At 43.3% G+C, this 20,484-nt stretch overlaps 2 protein-coding genes across 11 annotated transcripts in view; both read left to right on the plus strand.

The window, feature by feature from the left end:
• The window catches only part of numb (NUMB endocytic adaptor protein), a 33,766-nt gene extending 21,574 nt beyond the window's left edge, over positions 1-12,192 (plus strand). The window contains exons 4-11 of one of the 7 annotated variants that reach the window (XM_026298740.1): positions 5,232-5,264; positions 6,091-6,165; positions 7,160-7,300; positions 7,644-7,848; positions 8,225-8,524; positions 8,750-8,893; positions 9,391-9,525; positions 10,011-12,192. In XM_026298740.1, coding sequence (XP_026154525.1) covers positions 5,232-5,264; positions 6,091-6,165; positions 7,160-7,300; positions 7,644-7,848; positions 8,225-8,524; positions 8,750-8,893; positions 9,391-9,525; positions 10,011-10,765 — 1,788 coding nt within the window. In that variant the 3' untranslated portion in view covers positions 10,766-12,192. Of the gene's footprint in view, positions 1-933; positions 5,265-6,090; positions 6,166-7,159; positions 7,301-7,643; positions 7,849-8,224; positions 8,525-8,749; positions 8,894-9,390; positions 9,526-10,010 lie in introns of all 7 variants that reach the window. The other 6 variants (XM_026298747.1, XM_026298771.2, XM_026298779.1 and 3 more) reach the window with 6 other exon arrangements.
• Positions 12,193-13,492: 1,300 nt separating this feature from the next.
• exd2 (exonuclease 3'-5' domain containing 2) lies at positions 13,493-20,077 on the plus strand. Of its 4 annotated transcripts, none has more exons than XM_026308863.1 (10): positions 13,493-13,600; positions 14,591-14,661; positions 14,750-15,202; positions 15,632-15,888; positions 15,997-16,123; positions 16,266-16,576; positions 16,751-16,857; positions 17,050-17,185; positions 17,377-17,745; positions 18,629-20,077. In XM_026308863.1, exons 3-10 carry the CDS (start codon positions 14,792-14,794, stop codon positions 18,843-18,845), a joined length of 1,935 nt encoding a protein of 644 aa, XP_026164648.1. In that variant the 5' UTR covers positions 13,493-13,600; positions 14,591-14,661; positions 14,750-14,791; the 3' UTR covers positions 18,846-20,077. The 4 variants fall into 4 exon arrangements, with proteins under 4 accessions (XP_026164648.1, XP_026164678.1, XP_026164658.1 ...); XM_026308893.1 differs by having other exon boundaries at positions 16,339-16,576; positions 16,792-16,857; XM_026308873.1 differs by having other exon boundaries at positions 14,765-15,202.
• The last annotated feature ends 407 nt before the right edge of the window (positions 20,078-20,484 follow it).

Below are 20,484 nucleotides of genomic sequence, written 5' to 3' on the forward strand. Positions count from 1 at the left end.
TATTTCCTTCTCTTTGAAACCAAGATATTACCATTTTTTTCTAACATCTATTCCATAGTAGCCTTTCATTGTCTCAGTATGCAGTTTTGTTGTTCTTCATTGTTTGTTCCTGCTTAGCTTTCTCTGTACATGGAGGCCTGGGTATGGCTTATTTTTCCCATTTGTCAGTGAGGGTCTCCACCCAGCATGACCTTCAGACAACCTCCAGGAGTGTCAGCGACTGTTCCGAACGTCTCTTCCCCTCCTTGTATGCTCTCTAGGCCGGAGCCGGCATGATTCCGGCAGAGTTGCGCAAAAAGAACAAATTCCAGCTTAGGGAGCAGTGAAGGGGAAGGGATGAACTGTGGAGCATGTGCTTTTCCGTGTTGTCAGTTGTTTGCCAAGGCCCCACCCAGTACATAAAATCCCATGGGTAAATTGGACTGATTCTCTGAAGTCATGGCCAAACCTTAGTCAACACATCTGCTTCCGGGGTCTGTTGTATTATCATTAGGTTAGAGTCCGTTCAGGAAGATATGTCATGTCAGGCCAAATTCTGAAAACTCCTGCTTGACTGGCTTTCAGTTTCAGTCGTTCAGTCAGGCTAATTGAGAATTCACAGGTGTCTTTTGTTACAGATATATCTTCTTCCTGCTTCATAAAATAGTGTGAAGGGCTTTTAGTTGTGTTCGGTTCATTTGTCAGTGTGTGTGTGTACTGAAGAACATGCTTCTGAATGATTTTATATTTTATGAGTGCAAATCAATGGACAGTAGAAGTGACCACTTTTTATACCAGTTAAAATAGAGCAGTGGAATAAAACAGAAGTCATATAACACAAATGAGATGCATTCAAATACATCACATAAAATACACGTTATTATTTTATTAGACACAAAAGCACCAGTGAAACCATCACTGTGAAATACAGCTCCACATAACACACACACACAGCACAAACATGCATGTCTAGCAGTGTGTTTACATACAGTGCTTACTTTACGCTCAATATAGGAGCAGCAGGAGCATTTGTGTGTACAAACACACACAGTTTCACAGACTGTAGCACAATGTCAGCTACAACACTCTTGAGTCTGGGCCTACACACACAAATATACATATTGTTTTTGTAAATGCACAAAACTTGCATATACACATACAGGGATAATAAACACATACACAGTGGTGCTTGATGAGGTCACATTGTGAGCCTGAGGCTGTGCAGTCTTATTGGGTTACAGTCATTTTAACAAGGCAAACAAAATGGAGCCTACTTGAAAGGAAGGGCTTCTATCTTCTGTCTTCCTGCAGGCTGCAACCGTGTGACCCTCCTCAGCCTAATGACATTACCTCGGTCTCCTCCTGATTTACCCCCTCACCTCCTCACTACCCGCAGGCCTTATTTGTAGGCTACCCCAGGCATGACTTTGTTGATTTGCAATCATTAGCTGGGTATGAAATTAATACTAGCCTCCTTCAAAATATGAGTCAGTTGGGTATTGTTTCAAGTTTTTCTCGTACACATTGGAAAAAAAATGGTAAAATTGCCACTGTTACATTTGCTGCTAAGTGTCTTTCATCCCATTGGGCCCTAATGCAAAAGTGTACCTGTGTACCTGAGAGGTTCCTATTACAGGAAATACCACTGTTTATACTTGCTTTAAAGATGGTTCCCAGTCATTCAAGTGAAAGGAGCTTAAATGCTGCTGATTTCTTGTTTGTTTGCTTGTTGTGCTGTCGCTACACATGAGGGGTGCTTGGGTCTGCTGCTCATCCACTTCACTCTGACATGCCATTATAGGAGAACATGCATTTGTAGGCTTGGGCAGCACACAGTCAGTGGGGTAAAACTAACCTGTCTCATGACGGTCTAACGCCAGCTCACATTTCTTCTTAGTGGGTGAACAATCAGTGCTTTGTTGCTTTGTGAATTCTGCTTCACAGTGATAAGAAGACCTGATTATCACAAAGCGATGTTGCTATGAACACTTGGCTGATACAAGCCAGGTGGTGGTGGCTTAAAGGTTAGAGAAGTTAGTTCGGTCCCTAGATGGCCAGGATTAAATCTAGGTGGCCCAAGCCCAGCACTTGTATCTTCTCATTAATGTCACTGTGGTGCCCTTAACCCCAGCTGCTTCAGTGAAGCTGCTCAGTGGCCAGCAGATCAGACTCTGGTTGTTCAGGGAAGCTTCCAGGTATAAATGTGTAACTGTGTGAATGTGATCAGGGCATTTCTGTACCAGAGAAGCAGCCTCTCATGTTTGACTAAAGAAAGGGAAAAAGTGTTTTAAAAGTGTGTTTATGTTTGCTTACTTTAAGCAGCAAACATAAACGAGTTGTGCTGCACTGAGTCACTCTGCCCTTTATTTCCATCAGTCTTTTCATTCTCTTTCCAATATCATTAGTTTTGCAATTAAGTGACTTTTTGAGTGGAGTAGGCTTGTAAAGTTTATAGCCTGCCATGCTGTCATCCTGAGTTGCTCTGCCTGTAACACAGGCTGAAAAGCAAACTGCAGAGATTCGACTGCCAAAATGTCCTTTGAGTCATGATGATTTGAATAATAGAAAACAGGGGGTGGCTCTAATATCACTTGAAGTCTGTAAACATCTTATAATGATAGTTTATGGGGAAAATGCATAGCAGAACCTGTAAAGTCTGACTGCCTAATGCCATCTATCCATGCCTAGATCAGGGCCATTCTCCTTTAAACAGATGTACAATTAGCAGAGGCCCTTATAAATCTTGGTTCATCTTCACTGACTCTTTAATAATCCAACTGTTGCCTGGCAACAGGTGCAGTCCCTACCAGTGTTAATATTTATCACCAGTAAACTCTATTTCCACGAACTAATAACTGAATTGGTCGCGAAGCAGACCCATACCTGCAGGTACTTGATAGCTGCTGTGGCTGATGAGGTGATGCTGTTTCCTGAAAATGAACTGACAGCAGCCACAACACCAACACAGTCTGCCAGCATCAGCACTGAAGCTCTTGGAGCAGGCGAGAGAGATGGGTGGATGTTCTTTAAAGTATAATTAGGGGAAAGCAAAAACATGTGTATGTGTTTTTAGATTTCCCCTGTATGTATCCTATGCTGGAGAATGTGTGCTGGTGGTCCAGATGCCAGCTATGTGTGTGACAGCTCTGACTCCATTGTATTACGGGCAACCTTAAGGACGATAATGAGAGTTTTCCCACAGCTCTGTGCCCCGTGACTCAGAGAGGAGAATGGAGGTGGGTGGAGCAGGAAGCTGCACTGCAGCACCCTCAGCCTCCATGCTACACTTTTACGTTGTCATCATAGCATCACTTCCTGCTGCTGTTGTTGTCCGGTGGCCCTGGGTCGGAGGTGTATTCTGGCACTGGGAATGTTTCTCATAATGATGTTGATTGTTTCCTCATGATGAGATGGGTGGGGCACTACACCAGTTTGAAGAATTTCAATTGTACTGGGACATCAACACCCAGTAGCCTCCAGGTACATCACTGAAAATGTATCCAGGTCCATCAGACTGAATGTACGTAAACTGAAGGTTCCAGTGATTTCAGGCCTCAGATGCATAAAGATGTTTCCTGACTAAATTAGTGTTGCATGATATGCCGATACTTGAAAGGTATCACAATACTCTGCCCTTAAGAACGGCACGATACCTAATTTTAGAAGTGTCCACACTTGAACAACAGTTTTAATAAGATTTGTCATGCTTCTCTCTGTATTCAGCTACAGGTGTTAAAGAAAAGGCTATGGCCATACATGGCCATACTAGAGTAAACACCATGTGAAAGATGAAGTGCACTCTGTCTTGCAGTGGAGGTATCAGTAGCAGTGTCATATTTGTACCAATGTGTGAATTGTTGCACAGACAAAATTGGCCTGTGACAGATGTTACACAAGATGTGATTCGTTATTGCACATCCTGCTGGTGGTTCATGTTTTTGGGGGGAAAGTACTGTAAGCCATAAGCCAGTAGTGCAGCTTAAAGCTTGTCTCTTAAAGAAAGTCAAGTGTGCAAACATTTTTGTTAACACGGAGTAAATGAGAGGCTTGTTGACAAAACTAAATTTCCCGCTTAAGGTGTCATTTTTGCCTTGTTGGCTTCACCTTGATTTTTCAAAACTCAGCTGTCCTTTCTGCCCACAAATCTTTGTTTCCCCTGCTGCAGTTTCGTCACAATTCATTGATTCAATACCTGAATATTGTATTATCTTTTTGTTGGTGTTACCCTTTTTTTGTCTTTTTAAGCAGGTTTGTTATTGCAGAGAAATACATCTAAATCCCCCTTCCTCCACACTTCCCTTCCTAAACCGATAGAGATTTTTGCCCCTAACCACAGCTTACTAATACTAGTTGCACAGGCTCCGTCATCATTTGTGTGGTTCTCACAAACGCACACTAACTAACTAGCTAGCTAACCAATTAACTAACTAACGCTCAGCTCATTCCAAATGAATGTCCAGTGCTGGTTAACATAGTAAATCGTGCATTAACACGGTGCTTGGAGTGCTGTCTCCACCATGGCTGCGTAACAGGAGCGGACTGGCACTCCTTTTCACAGCTTATGTGGTGGGGAAGAACTCCCAGAGCGTGGGGGAAAAAGGGAGGATTAAGACTAGGCTGTGTCTGGTTGTGGTTTCTTTATGTGGTTGTAGCGGCCTATACTTGACCCCTGAGTCTGGCTGACTGGGAAACAGTCACAAGCTTGACTCAGAGATCAAACTGCTGTGTGTGGGAATCTGTTTCTGTCTACTGAACAACCATGGATCGTCGTCTAGGAATCAGAAGAGAAAGAATAAAACTTCGGATTATCCCTTTCGCAGGGACACATCTGAAGGTCTGCCTGGTGTGCTATCTGTGGCAGCGTTGTGATTTTACTGGGTTGTTGTTATTTTAATCACACAAGAGTCTATGTGTGTCATTCATCACAGAGATGCAGGGATACAGGGTGATAGTAATATGGTTTACTGACTTCCAGTGTGGTAGTACTAACAGTGATCATCACAAAGACCAATAACCAGTTTCACCCAACAAAACATCTGCGAGTATGGAATCATGGAGCTATTTGATCTATTGCCTCACTCATTCACTCCTAACCCAGCTTCACCTTCACCACAAAAACCCCTCAAATCAGATCCCTTCCTGTGGGCTCCAGACAATTTTTAGACTTCCTAGGTAACATTTTCATGCCTTGTTCCTTCCCCCGTCCTCTCCACCCCTCACCCACCCTCCCTTTTTACCACATCCACTTCCAGGACAGGAAATTCTTCAAGGGATTCTTTGCAAAAGTAAGTTATTGCCTCGTGTGTCTGAGTGTTTCTTTTTATTATGAGCATTATTATTATTTTTCTTCCTCACGTAACTCTTCACCCTTTCATCACGTCTGAAGCCTGGAAGAAACACAGACACATACACCAGGAAGAAATCTGTCTGCACAGGCAAACACAATGATGCATGTGTCTGTGTGCAGGTGGGGTGGTTTATGCTGGGGCGGGGCACTTTTTTGTGTTGTGTGTGTATGGTTGATCTTGTATTAACAGGCGTGCCCTCTTCTTCAGCCTTTCCTCCTATGAACCATGAATGGAACAATGAAGAGTTTGTCTGAATGAGCATTCCCTTTTGTGCACACTTATATTTTTTTGTTGTTTATTCTAACTAAAGCGACCACCACTGTTGATTGCTCCAGTTCACCAAATGCTGATCTTATTTCCTTTATTAAATTTTGGGGGACTAGTGAATGACACAACACTGAGATAAACTTGACACTGATTCGTGTCTTTTCTTTTGTCTCCTACCTGGTGTTTTCTCTTTATTTGCAGGTGTGATGTGTGTGTGCTTTCAGTGAATTTTTTGACTAGGTTCCAAGGATTGGTACAAGGGGGAGTAATCTTAGGGGGATATGGAAAAAAACCAAAACAGAAAAATGTCTTTGTTTTTAACTGATTCCCTTTTTTGTGTGTGTGTGTGTGTGTGTGTGTGTGTGTGTGTGTGTGTGTGTGTGTGTGTGTGTGTGTGTGTGTGTGTGTGTGTGTGTGTGTGTGTGTGTGTGTGTGTGTGTGTGTGTGTGTGTGTGTGTGTGTGTGTGTGTGTGTGTGTGTGTGTGTGTGTGTGTAGGCTGGGAAGAAGCCAGTGCGGGCTGTGTTGTGGGTGTCGGCAGATGGTCTTCGTGTTGTAGACGACAAAACAAAGGTAATAAGACCTTTCAGTCGTTTATCCCAGGCCTGGTCAAAAACAACAGGCTGTCAGAGGAAGTGCAAATAGCTTCAGCAGCTTTAAAAGCAGAAGCTGATGAGCTGCAGCTCTTATTAATAGTTGTCAAGCTACTGTACTTCTCAGAGTGAGTGCCAAAAGGCTTTCTTTAGAATTATGTACTCACTGCACCTGAAGAAGATACCAAGTAAACAGAATCAAGGAGGTTACACTGACACCTGCTGGAAACCACTGCTACTGCATAAACCTTTACTTTTTAAAATCCAGAGCACCTGTATAGCTTAAAGAGAACTGGCCTCAGTTTCTGTTGGGCTATGGCAACAAAAATAGAAAGAAAGAATCATTCAGTTGTTCTCTATTTTCAATTCTTTATTTCTTAATCTATTTGCTGTTATTACATATTTTGGTCTTTTTTGGTTTGTCAGTTAACTTTGCTAACAGTGCCAGGCAGTTGATCACAGAAATTGTCTTACCAACTGTTGGACCAAGGATCTGGTTTAAAGTCATGTTGAATGAACCAGTTTGTCTGAGATGTGATTTTTGATCAGCAATTCAGTTACCTGGGTTTGTTTCCATTTCTATGTGCAACACCAGTCAAAAGTTGTACATCTTGTTTTTATTCTTTTTGTTTTGAATACACCTGTTTTAAGAAACTATTTAAAATATACCTTGTAGAATAATTTTTTTTCCCCCAATGTTAATTCGCTGAGAGCTCTGCCAGGCCAGGAAAATTGTCTAAAATGTTATTTCATTAACTGAAGTGTGAATGTTTTTTTTTGTTTGTTTTTTTTTTAAAATCTGAAACTTAGTGATTAAAAAATAACTGGCTATCATTTGCAGACATTGAATTGAGCCAGGTCTTTTCACTATAACTCTGTTTACTATGCAGTCATTCAGCCCACATTTTGACTCGACTTGACAGAGAACCACTTAAACCAGCTTGTAATAATGATGTAATGGTTATTCTCTGCAGGATTTGATTCTGGATCAGACAATAGAGAAGGTGTCATTCTGCGCTCCTGACAGGAACTTTGAGAGGGCGTTTTCTTACATCTGCAGGGATGGCACCACCCGACGCTGGATCTGCCACTGTTTTATGGCCATCAAAGACTCAGTAAGAAACCATTCATCACTAATACAAATGTGAAAAGGTATTTGAGACCTGGGCTTTTGGTGCAGTTCTTTGGCATTTTACAGAGTTTATCAACAGTTTTTCAGTAAAGTAAAAAAAATAGATGAATCAAAAATGAAAATTATTGTTGGTTGTAAAGCACAAGTTCTTTTTTTTATATCACATTTGCAATAAGTGGATATTACTATGCTGGGAGTTGATGTAAATAAGACCATCGTATTAGTCTTTCTCTGTAGTATGTAATGTATGTAGTATGTGTTCTCTGTAAAATGACCACCAGAGAAAACACTGGACCCCAGCTGACATTTTTTTTTCCCCCCATCAGGGAGAGCGCCTCAGTCACGCCGTGGGTTGTGCATTCGCCGCCTGTTTGGAGCGAAAACAGAAACGAGAGAAGGAGTGTGGGGTCACAGCAACCTTTGACGCCAACAGAACCACTTTCACTCGTGAGGGCTCATTTCGTGTTACTACGGCAACAGAGGCGGCAGAGCGGGAAGAAGTCATGAGGCAGCTACAGGATGCTAAAAAAGGTCTGTATTTGTTTTGTTATTCCTTGAGTGAAAATGTGTCAGTCTGATCTACCTTCACACTTGTTAAGAAAGGATTTGTATTTATGCTCCCACTTCCACTAATGGTGCTATATGTGTTTGGATTATGTGTAATAGAACAGGCTGGTTTTATTTGAAGAATGGACCAATGACAGCTATGAGTTAAAATAAATACCACATACATTAAAGTTCAGATTACATGTTTTGTAGGCATATCATTTACATCTACAGTTTATGTTTGCTACATATCGACGACTTTGACTGAAAACATATATTTTTGTAAGAAACTTTTCACTGGATTGGCCAGCTGCTGTTTTCTGTGGGCTGTTGTTTTCTAAACATCATCCTCCTCTAACAGCAGAGACAGATGTGAAGGTTGCTGGGAACTCGGCCGCCAGTGTGACAAACTCCTCAGCACAGCAGACAGGAGGCTCCCCATCCCCCTCGTCCTCTCCTCCTCTCTCTGTGCCGTCCCTGGGCCCTCAGGCGATCCCTCGCAGACATGCACCGGCCGAGGCCATTGCCAGGCAGGGCTCCTTCAGAGGCTTCCCGGCTCTCAGTCAGAAGACCTCTCCCTTCAAACGACAGCTGTCACTGCGCATGAACGAACTGCCCTCCACCATGCAGCGCAAATCTGACTTCCCCATGAAAAACACAGGTGAGTCTGAGATCATAAACATCTCTCCAGGACTCCAGCTGTTTTTCCTCTCAACTCAGATAAGCTTCAAATACAACTTTCTGCTATTTGTAAGCACCTACCCTGAAGGAAAAATAGAAGGGACATCAGAATCAAACAAGAACTTCTTTTTGTCAGTTTTTGAATTAGTGACACTGCTGTAGTAGTTTTGCTGCTGTTAAGTTTTCTGTGGTGTTCCTCATCCAGTCCCTGAGGTAGAAGGAGAAAGTGACAGCATCAGTTCGCTGTGCACTCAGATCACCACAGCGTTCAGTGGACCCCAGGAGGACCCTTTCTCCTCAGCACCAATGCCCAAGCCAGCTTCATCCCCACAGTCTCCTGTCGCACCAGGTAACAGCTCCTCTTACAGCCTGTCTTACTGTGCTCTAATCAGCTGGTGTATGATTCACTAGTTTTAAGTAGAGATAAGACGTATTATTGCTGCTCTGCTTTTTATTGCTATATGGCTACATTAACTGAGGTCAGCAGCTATACACATACACTAAGCCAAACCATAGTATTAATTAAAACAAAAGTTCAGAGACCTGGGAAGGTTGGAATAAGTGTGATCAACTTACTATTCATTGTGCTTTCATTGTGCTGTAGAGTAATGTGGAAACACACAGTAACAGACTGATGACTGCCAAAAGCTCCCTGCCTGACTTTTCAGGGCAACAGTGTCATTCACTAAAAGTGTGCCTGCTCACATTGTGACATAACTAAGACTGTAACATTTATTTTCTATGTGACTAACGCTTTTTTAAGAGTGCTAGTTAACTGCACTGTCACTTTGTACTTGCCTTCAAACAAGCTCGCTTCTACTAGCTTCTGTCTTTTGTCTGCTGTAGTGAACGGCACAGCTCCTGGCTTCTCTCTTGCTGCTGCTTCTGCTAATCCCCCAGTTCTGCCTCCTGCTCTGCCTGCTCGAGAAACTAACCCCTGGGCTAAGACCCCAGCAGGGCCCCCGGCCTCAGCACAGCCAGGTAAGAAGCTCCTCGGGGAATAATGAATTGGTGTCAGTCACTTAGAGGTTTTTAGGTGAATGAGGTGAACAGGAGTTTCAAGCCAGTTGGCAAACACAGGCAGTAGCTGCTGTGACACACACTGAGACTACTAAGGTGCCTGATTTCTGCAGTTCGCATGAATGAATGAAAAGTAGTTATTTGTTTCAGGGTCATAACTGAGTAAACATCCAGAAATCTGCTCAGAAACCATAGCGAATAAAAGATGCTCCTCCTAACTCCAGAACTGAGAATCTACAATTTCTTTAAGATTTCTTCATCATTAGAGTAATCCAGTGGTTGTTGTTTGTATATACAAGAGTTGAAAACAGGGATGGTTCATACCTGTAATCTGACATACTGTTGGAATGTGTGTGGAGAGTTTTATCAGTAACATATTCTCCTATAAAGATTTTAGTTTGTTCACCTACTTATTTTAGCCTTTCTGTGTTTCCTTTTGACAACAGGAAGTGACTGGTCATCTGCAACTCCAGTTGTAATAGTCCCCCCCAAGTCCTCCCCAGCTATGCCCTCTCACAAACGCACACCATCAGAAGCAGACCGGTGGTTGGAAGAAGTCTCCAAGTCTGTCCGAGCCCCGCAGCCTAACCCAATCATGGCAGCAGCCACGCCTCCCACCCAGCCGTTCACTGCCCCAGTGCCGATACCTGTGGCGGCTGTTCCTTCCGTTCCCCCGGTGCCCTTCATGCCCTCTATGCCCACCGCCGTGCCCCTGGTGCCCCCTCGCCAGCCTGTCTTTCATGCACAGGCTCCAGCCTCCTACCCAATGTCCAACGGGCTGCCGTTCCCTCAGCCCAGTGTGCCTGTCGTCGGTATCACTCCTTCACAAATGGTGGCTAATGTGTTCGGCTCAGCCACGCAGCCTCAGCCGTTCTCCGTCCCTGCCTCTGCGACACCCCAGCATGACACCCAGTCTGTCAGCAGCATCAGCCCATTCATCAAACCCCCACAGTCCACCGCCACGAACCCGGCCCAGTTCCAGCCATCCAATGGTAGTGTGACCTTTAATGGGGCGGAAAGTTGGGCTCCGCCTCAACTCGCTCCCTCCTCCCCAGCCACCCAGCCACCCATACAGCAGCAGGAAGATGCCTTCGAGGCCCAGTGGGCAGCCTTGGAGAGCCGCTCACACCAGCGCACCACACCCTCTCCGACAAATCCCTTCTCCACGGAGCTGCACAAGACCTTTGAGATCCAGCTCTGAAGACTGTTTGAGGCTGGTATTTGACTACAGAAAAGAGAGGAATGTCCTCCTGCCTGCTTTTATCTTGGCTTCAGTGGACAAGCTCAATAGGGCGGAACAGAATTGGGAAACAGTGGAGAGCAATGGGGGATTCAACAGGGAACAGAACTCTGCAGCAACAAGAGGGAGACTAACACACAACAGATTGCTGTTCACAAGGTGCAGCTCCCAAGGCGTTTCATTAGCATTGTCTGTATCGTTTTGTTTGTGTTGTGGAGCGCAAGGTCATCATTACCCTGTGGAATATCTGTGCCGAGCCACACCGAGCACCCTGTCAGCACGATCCCACCCACCCAGGTGTGGTGGCTTCCATCCCTGGCGCCCCCTGTTGACAGAACAAGACCTTCCTCACCTGGCAGAGGAACTGCAGCACTGAGAGAACTCAGCTTCCAGATGAGAAGTTGTCATTAATAACTTCCCAATCAGAAGAATAGAGGGAGTTAATGCCAAAATCTTTATTTTTATGCATTAAGTATATTTTAAATAGCTTTGGAATCTAACAGAAGAGTTGTAAGTAATCTTGCCAAAGGCACAGGCTAGCTACAATGAGACAAGTTTATGTTCATGTATACAAGAAATGACCGTATATATTATACATAAATATATATATATATCTATAAAGAATCTATACTGTACACACAGCTCACAGCAGTGCTAATTTTTAATGTGATGTAAAGAGATTTTGTGAAGGGACAGCTGCTTTATTTTTTTGTTTTTGTTTAGTTGTTTTATTTTTGAAGACAAATCTCTGAAATGCAGTCTGTTGCATCCTGTAATTGGATGTGAAGCATCTCACTGTAAATAAGGTGTCATTGCAGCAACAATCAGTGTGGACCTGACCTGGCGAGGGTAGTGGTGCCCAAGTGGTTGCCTCTCTTACCTGTGCTCAGTTTTTAATAGTTTAGTACACATCAGTACTTAAGATTTGACTTCTTTTTTTTTTTTGAGTGGTAATGGTATTGTTTTGATTTTTATTTAACACAGTACGATGTGTTATCTGTTGTTTTTCCACCTGTATTATTTTTAGTAGCTGATTTTTATTTTTATTTTGCACAAGCACTAACGTAGATGATTTGACCTCACAGATGACCTTGATCAACATGGGTTAGTGAGTTGTGGTGCTGCAGAAGCTGTGGGCTGACCTGCCCTGACCTCCGTTAGCCTGCTGTGGTTCAGACAGTCTGCAGAAAACTACAGGGAGACTCAATGGTTTCATCTTTCACTGTCTGATCACTCTCTGTCATGTTTTTATTTTTTTAAATCAAACCTGTGAATATAATCTATTCTCTGATCTATTTTTCCATTTTGTAATTATTTCATTATGTTATTCCACTTCTTTGGAGAAATACTGAAGCTAAAAGATTGAATAAATTGATGGTGGTAGAGGACGATGTGGTCCGTTCTTGAGTGTAAGCTAACTCGGTGACATCTGTTACCACTGAGGACAAAACAGATGCTATTTCTTGAGCCACATGCTACAAACAGAACTAGCAAATAACAACTTAAAGAAGATTTTTAAAAATGCTTAGTTATGTGCCCCCGTGGGTGGGTGGGTGGGTATGCATGGGTTAACCTGGATGACCAATCTGAATGTCGCCTTCGGACTTTTTTGTTTTTTAAACATATACTAAACGGGAAAACTGAATCTTAAACATATTATTTGAATATGAAGAGAAAGAAAACAGCTGAATAGACTGATCAGTTTCTGCTGACATCAATGAAGCTAATGGACTGTAAATTGCTCCTATAGGACTGAGACTATTGGATCAGAGGAATAGTATACCATTTTAATCAATATCATCCTGCCAATTAAAGAGCACAAAATAAGTAGTTATTTCTGAGCCTCAAGTTGACCTAAATTATTTGTATATGTTTATCTTTTTTTTTCTTTACAGTTTGAAAGTGTGAAAGTAAAAGCTTCAAACCTGTGTTATATATTTTATATATTTGATTGTTAATCAACAACTACTGTAATTAAGGAGACAGGAGGCAGAAACAAGGTAGAAACTTAGGATACAACAGTGAAGATTTAAATGTGATAATAAAGAAACAGACAGAACCAGTGCAGGAGCCAGAAGATGGACATGAAGGCTACAAACTGAGTTGGAGCACACGGGTGAGAAGCGAGGTCCACTCTGGACAGATCAGCAGTCTATCACAGGACTGACACACAGAGAAAGACACTCACATATACATCTATGGGCAATTTAGAGTCACCAGTGAACCTGACCTGCATGTGTTTGTACTGTGGGAGCAAACTGGAGTACCTGGGAAAAGCTCACAGACACAGAGAGAACATGCAAACTCCACACAGAAAGACCCAATGGTCGAACAGGATTCAAACCCAGAAACCTCAGTGAGGTAACAGTGCTAACCACTCAGCACTAATTACTATAGACTATTAATGCCATTTATTCTGGTCAAGGGGTGATAACATTAGCAATATAAATTTTCAGGGGCAGCCTCTTATCAATGAACTCACCTCATAAATTATAACATTGGCCTGATTTTTGTGTGAAAGCATTTTAGCTGCTTTCAACAGCAAAAAGTACTAATATTTGTGATTCTGGCCTTGTATTAGATCAACAAACAAAACAAACCTGTGGCTCAGCCTGGTGAGGGGTAATTGTGTGATGCATTGGTTTCTTGTGTAGTTGGTCCATCCTTCCACCAGGCGGCGCTGCTTGGAGCTCGGCGTCCTTATAAATACAGCCCGGAAACCATGGCTCAGTTCAGCAAAGACAAACAAGTGTACATGTGTGTGAAACTGGCGTTGTGTTGGTTAAAAACGTGAAGGTAAGTTCCGAAAACATCTGGATATAACGTTGGTACCAAATTACTGCGCTGCAGACACGTGTCTGCCTCGGACCGAGGACCCGGCTTTTAAGATAGTGTTCCGGTAGGGCTTGGGTTAGTTTTTGGTTCGGTGCTTCTGGGTCAGGTGTTTAGAAGCTCGTGGCAGGACGGGTTTGGGCCAGGTAAAGGAGGGAAAACACATACCGGAGAAACAGACTCGGCACCGGTGCTGCACGAGCAGCGTTAACGAGTTAGCAGGTTAGCCGGTTAGCTTTGGCGGCTTCCGCGAACAGATGATGAAAATTTACTGTTTCCTGTGAACTTTCTGCTCCCACAACTTAGAAACATGACCCGGTCTTCACTCCGCTTTTTTACTTTGAGTTAGCATGACGTTATCACGTCGTTATGTGGTGACGAGACCGACATTACCAGCTAGCACCGTGACCGGTGTTACACCAAATTCCGCGACCCGTTAAATTGTGTGACCCAGTTAGGATCCTTATGATGCGTCTGCACGTTTTCCTGAGACACAGCTGCAGTTTCAGGCTGACAGAAGGAGAGAGCATCGTGTGGGGAAGGCACTTAGTTGAGAAATAGAATGCCTAAATGTTTTTTTCCCACTTTTAAAGGCAAATAGCTGCTTTTCACTCAATAAAATCAGGTTTATTTTCAGTTTGAGTCCATAATTTTGCACATTTATTGTACAGTTTAGTGTCACATATTGTTGTACACCAAAACCTTATCAAAATATTACGGAAGCACCATGTTTACATTCAGAACGTGTTCTATTGGTTTGACTAAGGTAAAATGGTCAGTGGTCTCTGGGCTTTTTTCACAACTACTAACAGCTTATTTAAAATTATTTAGTACCCAAATGCTAACAAGCTTTGAGTTTTGCAGGTAGATAATGTCCGCCCTAGATTCATGGTCATCATGGTCATCTTACTGTTACTGAATTCAGGATCTGCAGTGTCTACTTTTGTGTTCCAGAGAGATGCGGTGCTCATCCAGACCACAGAAACAGATGCACATTTACATGGAATCCCACTGATACAGCAAAGGTGAAACTTTATGTTTAATTAAAAAATGAGCTGTTAACGCATGCAGGGCTCGTTGCTGAAGACAAAATGTGCTTGTGTTTGACTGTAGGTTTGTGCTTTTCAGCCTGATTGAGCTCACTACAAAATCAACATGTCTCATCGAGGCCCTTTAACTGCTGTTATAACAACAATACTAGGGGCAACCCTCGGAGGGCTGCTCATATGGCAAGTTTACAGAACAAAAAGGAAGAGGCTGCCTCCCATCCAGAAGGTGGCTGATCCTGTGGAGGCTCCACATGCTGTGGAAAACAACTTCAAAGCAGTGGAGTGTGAATACATCCAACCACCACATCTTGTAGAGAAGGAACTCAAGGCTGCACAGTGTCAGACCACACAAGTACCCCCTCTTGTACAGATACCCTCTTCAGAACAGCTGCTGGGGATGAAACCAGTGATGGTGAGCTCTGAAGAGGAGTGGCAGCAGCTGTGGCCACGGATGCAAGAGGAGCTGTCGGTCTTCCCTGTGCTGGGGTTTGACTGTGAATGGGTAAAGATGAAAAATGTAAGATACCTTTTGCATGTTTTAATACACGAAGAGGAAAAAGTACCCTGCACCTACTTCATATCTGACCAGGAATAAGTAGCACAGAATAATTTGAGGATGAAGTTTGGCAGAGCTGATATTAGTTGGTTGGCAGGATTTGCATGATTGTGAAGTAGAACTAATTATCATTCATTTATTATTTAAATATTTTCCCCTGATTCTCTGGTTTTGCCATCTTTGCTGTTGTCTTATATGCAGTGGTAGATTAAATATTTCTGGTGTTCAGACTGATGGTTGTATGAAAAATGCAATCGGAAGATTTTACTGAGGAATATTAAAGAAGTTCATCACACTTTTTACAATTCATAGGCTAAAGGATTAAGAAAATAGTGAAGGCCCAGGTCAGGTCAGGTTCTCGTCTGATCTGGTTGCCATTTTGTGTTGCAGGTGTCGGTGAAGGGTCGAGCCTCTGTGGTCTCCCTGTTACAGATGGCCTCATACTCAGGTCTGTGTGTCCTGGTGAAGCTGCTGGCGTTTCGAAACGGACAGCAGCCGTTCCCACTGAGCCTAATCGAAGCTCTCCGAGACCCCCGCATTTTGAAAGTTGGCGTTGGCTGCTATGAAGACGGCAAGCGTCTGACGCGTGACTATGGTCTGTCGCTGACGTGCACCGTCGACCTGCGCTACCTTGCCTTAAGACAGAAGTATGGTTTGGTTGTTGCTGGTTTTTTTTTTTCCTCCATATTAGTAACATTAGAAATTATTCAAGCAAAATACAAAACCATTATTTTCAGTGCTGTCTTCATTTTCAGGCAGGCTGTGGTGAATAATGGCCTCAGTCTGAAGTCCCTGGCAGCAGATCTGTTGAATGTGTCTCTAGATAAATCCCTGGAGCTGCGCTGCAGTGACTGGGAGGCAGATGAACTGACACTGGAGCAGGTAGTGGTTCACTGTATTACAGGGCTCTCCACATTTTTTAAATTTCTCTAGTTTCAGATCTGTCGGTAAATAAATTGGTAACTAGAAAATGGTTTCTGATTTCAGTTCCTTTTTCCTCTAAATGTTTGTCTGCTCATGCTAGATGACTTATGCTGCCAGAGATGCCCAAGTTTCCATTGCGCTTTTTCTCCATCTCCTCGGCTTCTGCTCTGAAGCCGGACCCGCCTCTTCCAGAGGGAGCTCCTACTCTGAGTTGGCTTCCCGCTGCCAGGGCCTGGTGGATGTGCCCTTTAGGAGCCGAGGAGATGGAGACAACGGTGCCGCTGAAGGAGAGAGGAAGCGAAGGATGTGGAAAACGCCCCCTCCCGAAAGCCCAGAGTCTGGAGATCAGCAAGTCCCAGACCCTCGAAAGAACAACAAGAGGAAACCGCTGGGTGTGGGTTATTCTGCCAGGTGAGGGTGGGTCACACCAAGACACAAAGGCGGAGAAACAGTTTGCCACAATTGCTTTCTTTATTTTTAATACCAGATTTTGATTTATTACATTTTAAAATGATGTAAATACTAAACCTTGTATGGGGAAAAAAAAAACAAAAACAAACTCTGACCTCAGTCTGACCATTACAGGAAGTCCCCTCTGTATGATAACTGCTTCCTCTACGCTCCAGATGGCCAACCTCTGTGTACCTGTGACAAGAAGAAGGCCAAGTGGTACCTAGATAAAGGAATAGGAGGTACAGTGGATTCCAGGATATGAAGTTTGACTCAAAATGTTCGATTTTCCTCACTGTTTAAAGACACAACATGCAACTTTGACTTTTCTAGAACCTCTTCCTTTGCACTTCCTTTATTTCCCGTAGTCTGCTTCAGTAGCTTCACCTAAGACTCATCATAGTCATAATGATCTTCATCTCTTTCTGACCCAGTGCTCCAGAGTGAAGAACCTTTTGTGGTGAAGCTGCTGTTTGAGCCGTCAGGACGTCCCGACTCCCAACAGGACTACTACCTCACCGCCAAAGAGAATCTCTGTGTGGTCTGTGGCAAAGTGGATTCCTACATCAGGTGTGACATGTTGCACTAACATTTTAATTCTTCTGAAATTATGGAATGACATCAACAATCATTTTCATTGTTTAATCTGTAACGTTTTTTCTGTACAAGCAGCAGTCAAACTGCATTTCTCATGATATGGTTTGTGAAACTACTTCTTGTATATTCATGTTTTAATTCCTCAGGTCTTCTGTTTATCACAGGAAAAATATTGTGCCACATGAGTACAGACGACATTTTCCCACAGAGATGAAGGACCACAACTCCCATGACATCCTGCTGCTCTGCACCAGCTGCCACGCCGCTTCTAATGTGCATGACAGCTTCCTGAAGCAGCAGCTGGCTGAAGAGTTCGCCGCCCCACAAGGCTGTGAGGAGGGAGTCCGCCTGCTGGAGGACTCGGACCGACGGCGGGTGCGTTCGGCGGCTCGAGCTCTGCTCATCCCCGGTGATGGTCTGCCAGAGAAGCGACGAAAGGAGCTGCAAGATTTGATCAAGAGCTTCCTGAACATGAACGAAGAGGTGGAGCTGACAGACGAGGTGCTGCAGCAGGTTGCAGGTTTGGAGACGAGGTGAGTTTCAACTTGATTCATGCAACTAAACGAAATTGTGGAATTTATTTTGGTGCCGTACACACTTGAGATAGAAATCAGAATACATCTGGGTGTGACTGTACCAAACTTTTGTTTTAGTAAATTTAAAACTAATTGATTTTGTTTATAGCATCAAAAACCCTTTCAGCACTGAAGGGAAACTAACCAAACACATAGATAGGAAACTATAGTTTGAAAGTGTCGTTGCTGCCATGATTAAAGTACCGTTTGTACTGGGGAAATGACCACAGAGGAAGATCTGCTGCCGATCCACATGCTTCAGTTTTAGTAGTCAGGAAAAATACTCTAACATTGGTTTGAGCAACAGGTAAATCTGAAAGCATGAGGAAAAGAACTGGTCAGGCCTGAGGGAAGGGTGAATGCAGCCAAATACAGAAGAAAAGCTGCTCCAAAGTGCAGTAACAAATCTGGTCACCAGCACAACATTGACCTGAGGCAAAGAGTTGAGCCACATTCGAGTGGCTTCAGGGCAAGTCCGACTGTCTTTGAGTTGTCCAGACCTAAAGCCTGTGGAATATCTGTGGAGAAACCTGAAGATGGCGGCTCAGATACTTCCCGTCCCGTCCGACAGGAAGAGTCGGATAAAGAATTCAGGTGTGAAAAGCTCACAGATTTTCTGAAGCTGTAATTGCAGCCACAGGGTCGTCTGCAGAGTAGTGACGTAGTCTGAGTGCTGTCTGAAGCCATCCTATGCTAATATGGTTAATTTGCATTAAATACTGAGTGTTTCCAGTAGAGGCTTTCGTGCTCCTCTGCTGGTTTGCAGTTAGTGTTTGATTTTCAGGCAGATCATTGTACAGACTCTGTCCTCGTCCTTTGACTGCTCCTCTCTCCTCTGAAGGATTTTCAATGAGGCGTACGTGCCTCATGGCCTGAAGGTGGTGCAAGAGTACGCTGTGCAGGGCCTCCGAGGCCTCATGGACCTGGAGCGTCGCTGGAGGCAGCACTTCCTCACCACGATGCAGCCCCGCCACCTTCCTCCTCTCTGGTCCGTCGACCACAACCACAGCAAATTTCTCCGCAAATACGGAGAGGAGCTACCCATCAACCTCAACTGACAGACCAGGACCGGGACTGTGATTTTTTTCTCATTCAATGGTCAAAGTGCCAGATGGATTTGAAACTTCACAGCCATTCTGTCATTTTAACAGGCCGGACTGTGTTTTGTGGTGGGCGGATGAATGCACTAATCTACCAGCTGGGACCCAATTGTTAACAGCATGTGGTGGCTGTCATAGCCCCACTCTGGTGTTAATGAGGACGTGAAGAGTGAGTGAAAACACTCGTTCTGTGATGGACGGTGGCACAGTGTACCTGAGTGCCAGTGAGATGCTGCTGTGTTATATCTGGACCCCGAATGAACCAACAAACTCGAGCAGAGACTCTCCCTCTGGAGGAGAAATCCTGCACTGAATCTAAAAAGAATTTGCAACGCCAAGGTGGATGTCATGTAATTGCGTATGAACATTCATTTTATTATGAAAGATGTATAATTATTTATGAAAAGAGTTCATATGAAATGTGACAACTGATGTTGGGAAAGAAGCTGCAGCCTGCTATTAATTGCCCTATAAATTTACACTCCCACCCCCCCCTGCAGGTTGGCAGCTTATTGCCACCGTCAGTCTGAGAATAAATGATTTGCTTTGCATAGAGGATCATTTTAACATGAACACCTCCTCCTGTTCTTTGTCTTTAAGTCAAGAGAAGAAAGATGAGTTTCCCAAAAGCCTCTTGACATAAAGTATCATCTTTACTTCCATTTTGGTTTGTAAAGGATGAGTTTGGTCTCAAGGTGAACTTGAAGGTTTTTGATGTTTTTTGTAGGGGACAGTACTACAAGCAGAGTGAAGGTGGTTATTTAAACTCCCAGTGTTTCTGTCCTGCTGCTGACTCTCCTGATGGTTGGGGCTTCTCCATGGCTCAAGTTTAATGTGCCTCTTAATCCCCAAACCTGACTGGACACTGGGCTCAGCATCAGGACACGATTTCAGTTTTCAGCAGTTTCACTACGACGTCGTTTTACACAATTCAAACTGTGCAGTGAAGAAAAGTCACCAGCTCTGTGACCATGAAAATTATCTTTAATTAAAAAGAAAAAAAAAAAAACCCCTTTCCTTTGCAAAGCAAGTTTTCCTCTTGTGAACGTGATGAAATTATTTACAATATATGAAACTTTAAATTATAAAAACAGCTTCTTTGTCTTTATTGGTATTTTTCTGAATATAAGCTGTTTGGTTTTTGAAATTGTGAATGATTTAAAAAGGAAATAAAAGTCATGTTTATGTCAGTCCTCTGGTAAACACATCTGTACATGCAGCCTATAAAAAGACACAACCACGTCCACTTTTATTTCTTACAAAATCACAGTTTAATAAATAGTCTGTAAAAATGAGTACAAAATCGGTTTTCTTAACATTTCATATATGAATCACTCGTGACTTTCAGGTCAAAGGAGTCTTTAGCTGGACTTTTTTTTTTTTTTGTCAGGAATGACAGTTTTTTACAATCTAGTTTTGCTGAATTAAGGCCTCTTGATTTTGGCATCAGAACAATCTATCAGTCAAATGTTTTGTATCTGAAGTTGAATTAGTGTAAATTATGAGCTCCCCTGGTTTCACAGTTCAGTCAGAAAGTTCAAACAAAACATTTACAAAGAAATACCAAAATGGCTCAACATGCAGATGTAATCCCTTT

Source organism: Mastacembelus armatus, chromosome 22 (genome assembly GCF_900324485.2).
Source record: "Mastacembelus armatus chromosome 22, fMasArm1.2, whole genome shotgun sequence".
Lineage (NCBI taxonomy): Eukaryota > Metazoa > Chordata > Actinopteri > Synbranchiformes > Mastacembelidae > Mastacembelus > Mastacembelus armatus.

Coding starts and splice junctions, on each gene's coding strand:
- exd2 (XM_026308863.1), top strand. CDS start 14,792: ATGTCTCATCGAGGCCCTTTAACTGCTGTTATAACAACAATACTAGGG. Junction 16,577..16,750: donor GGTGTGGGTTATTCTGCCAG/GTGAGGGTGGGT, acceptor TGACCATTACAG/GAAGTCCCCTCTGTATGATA. Junction 16,858..17,049: donor CCTAGATAAAGGAATAGGAG/GTACAGTGGATT, acceptor TTTCTGACCCAG/TGCTCCAGAGTGAAGAACCT.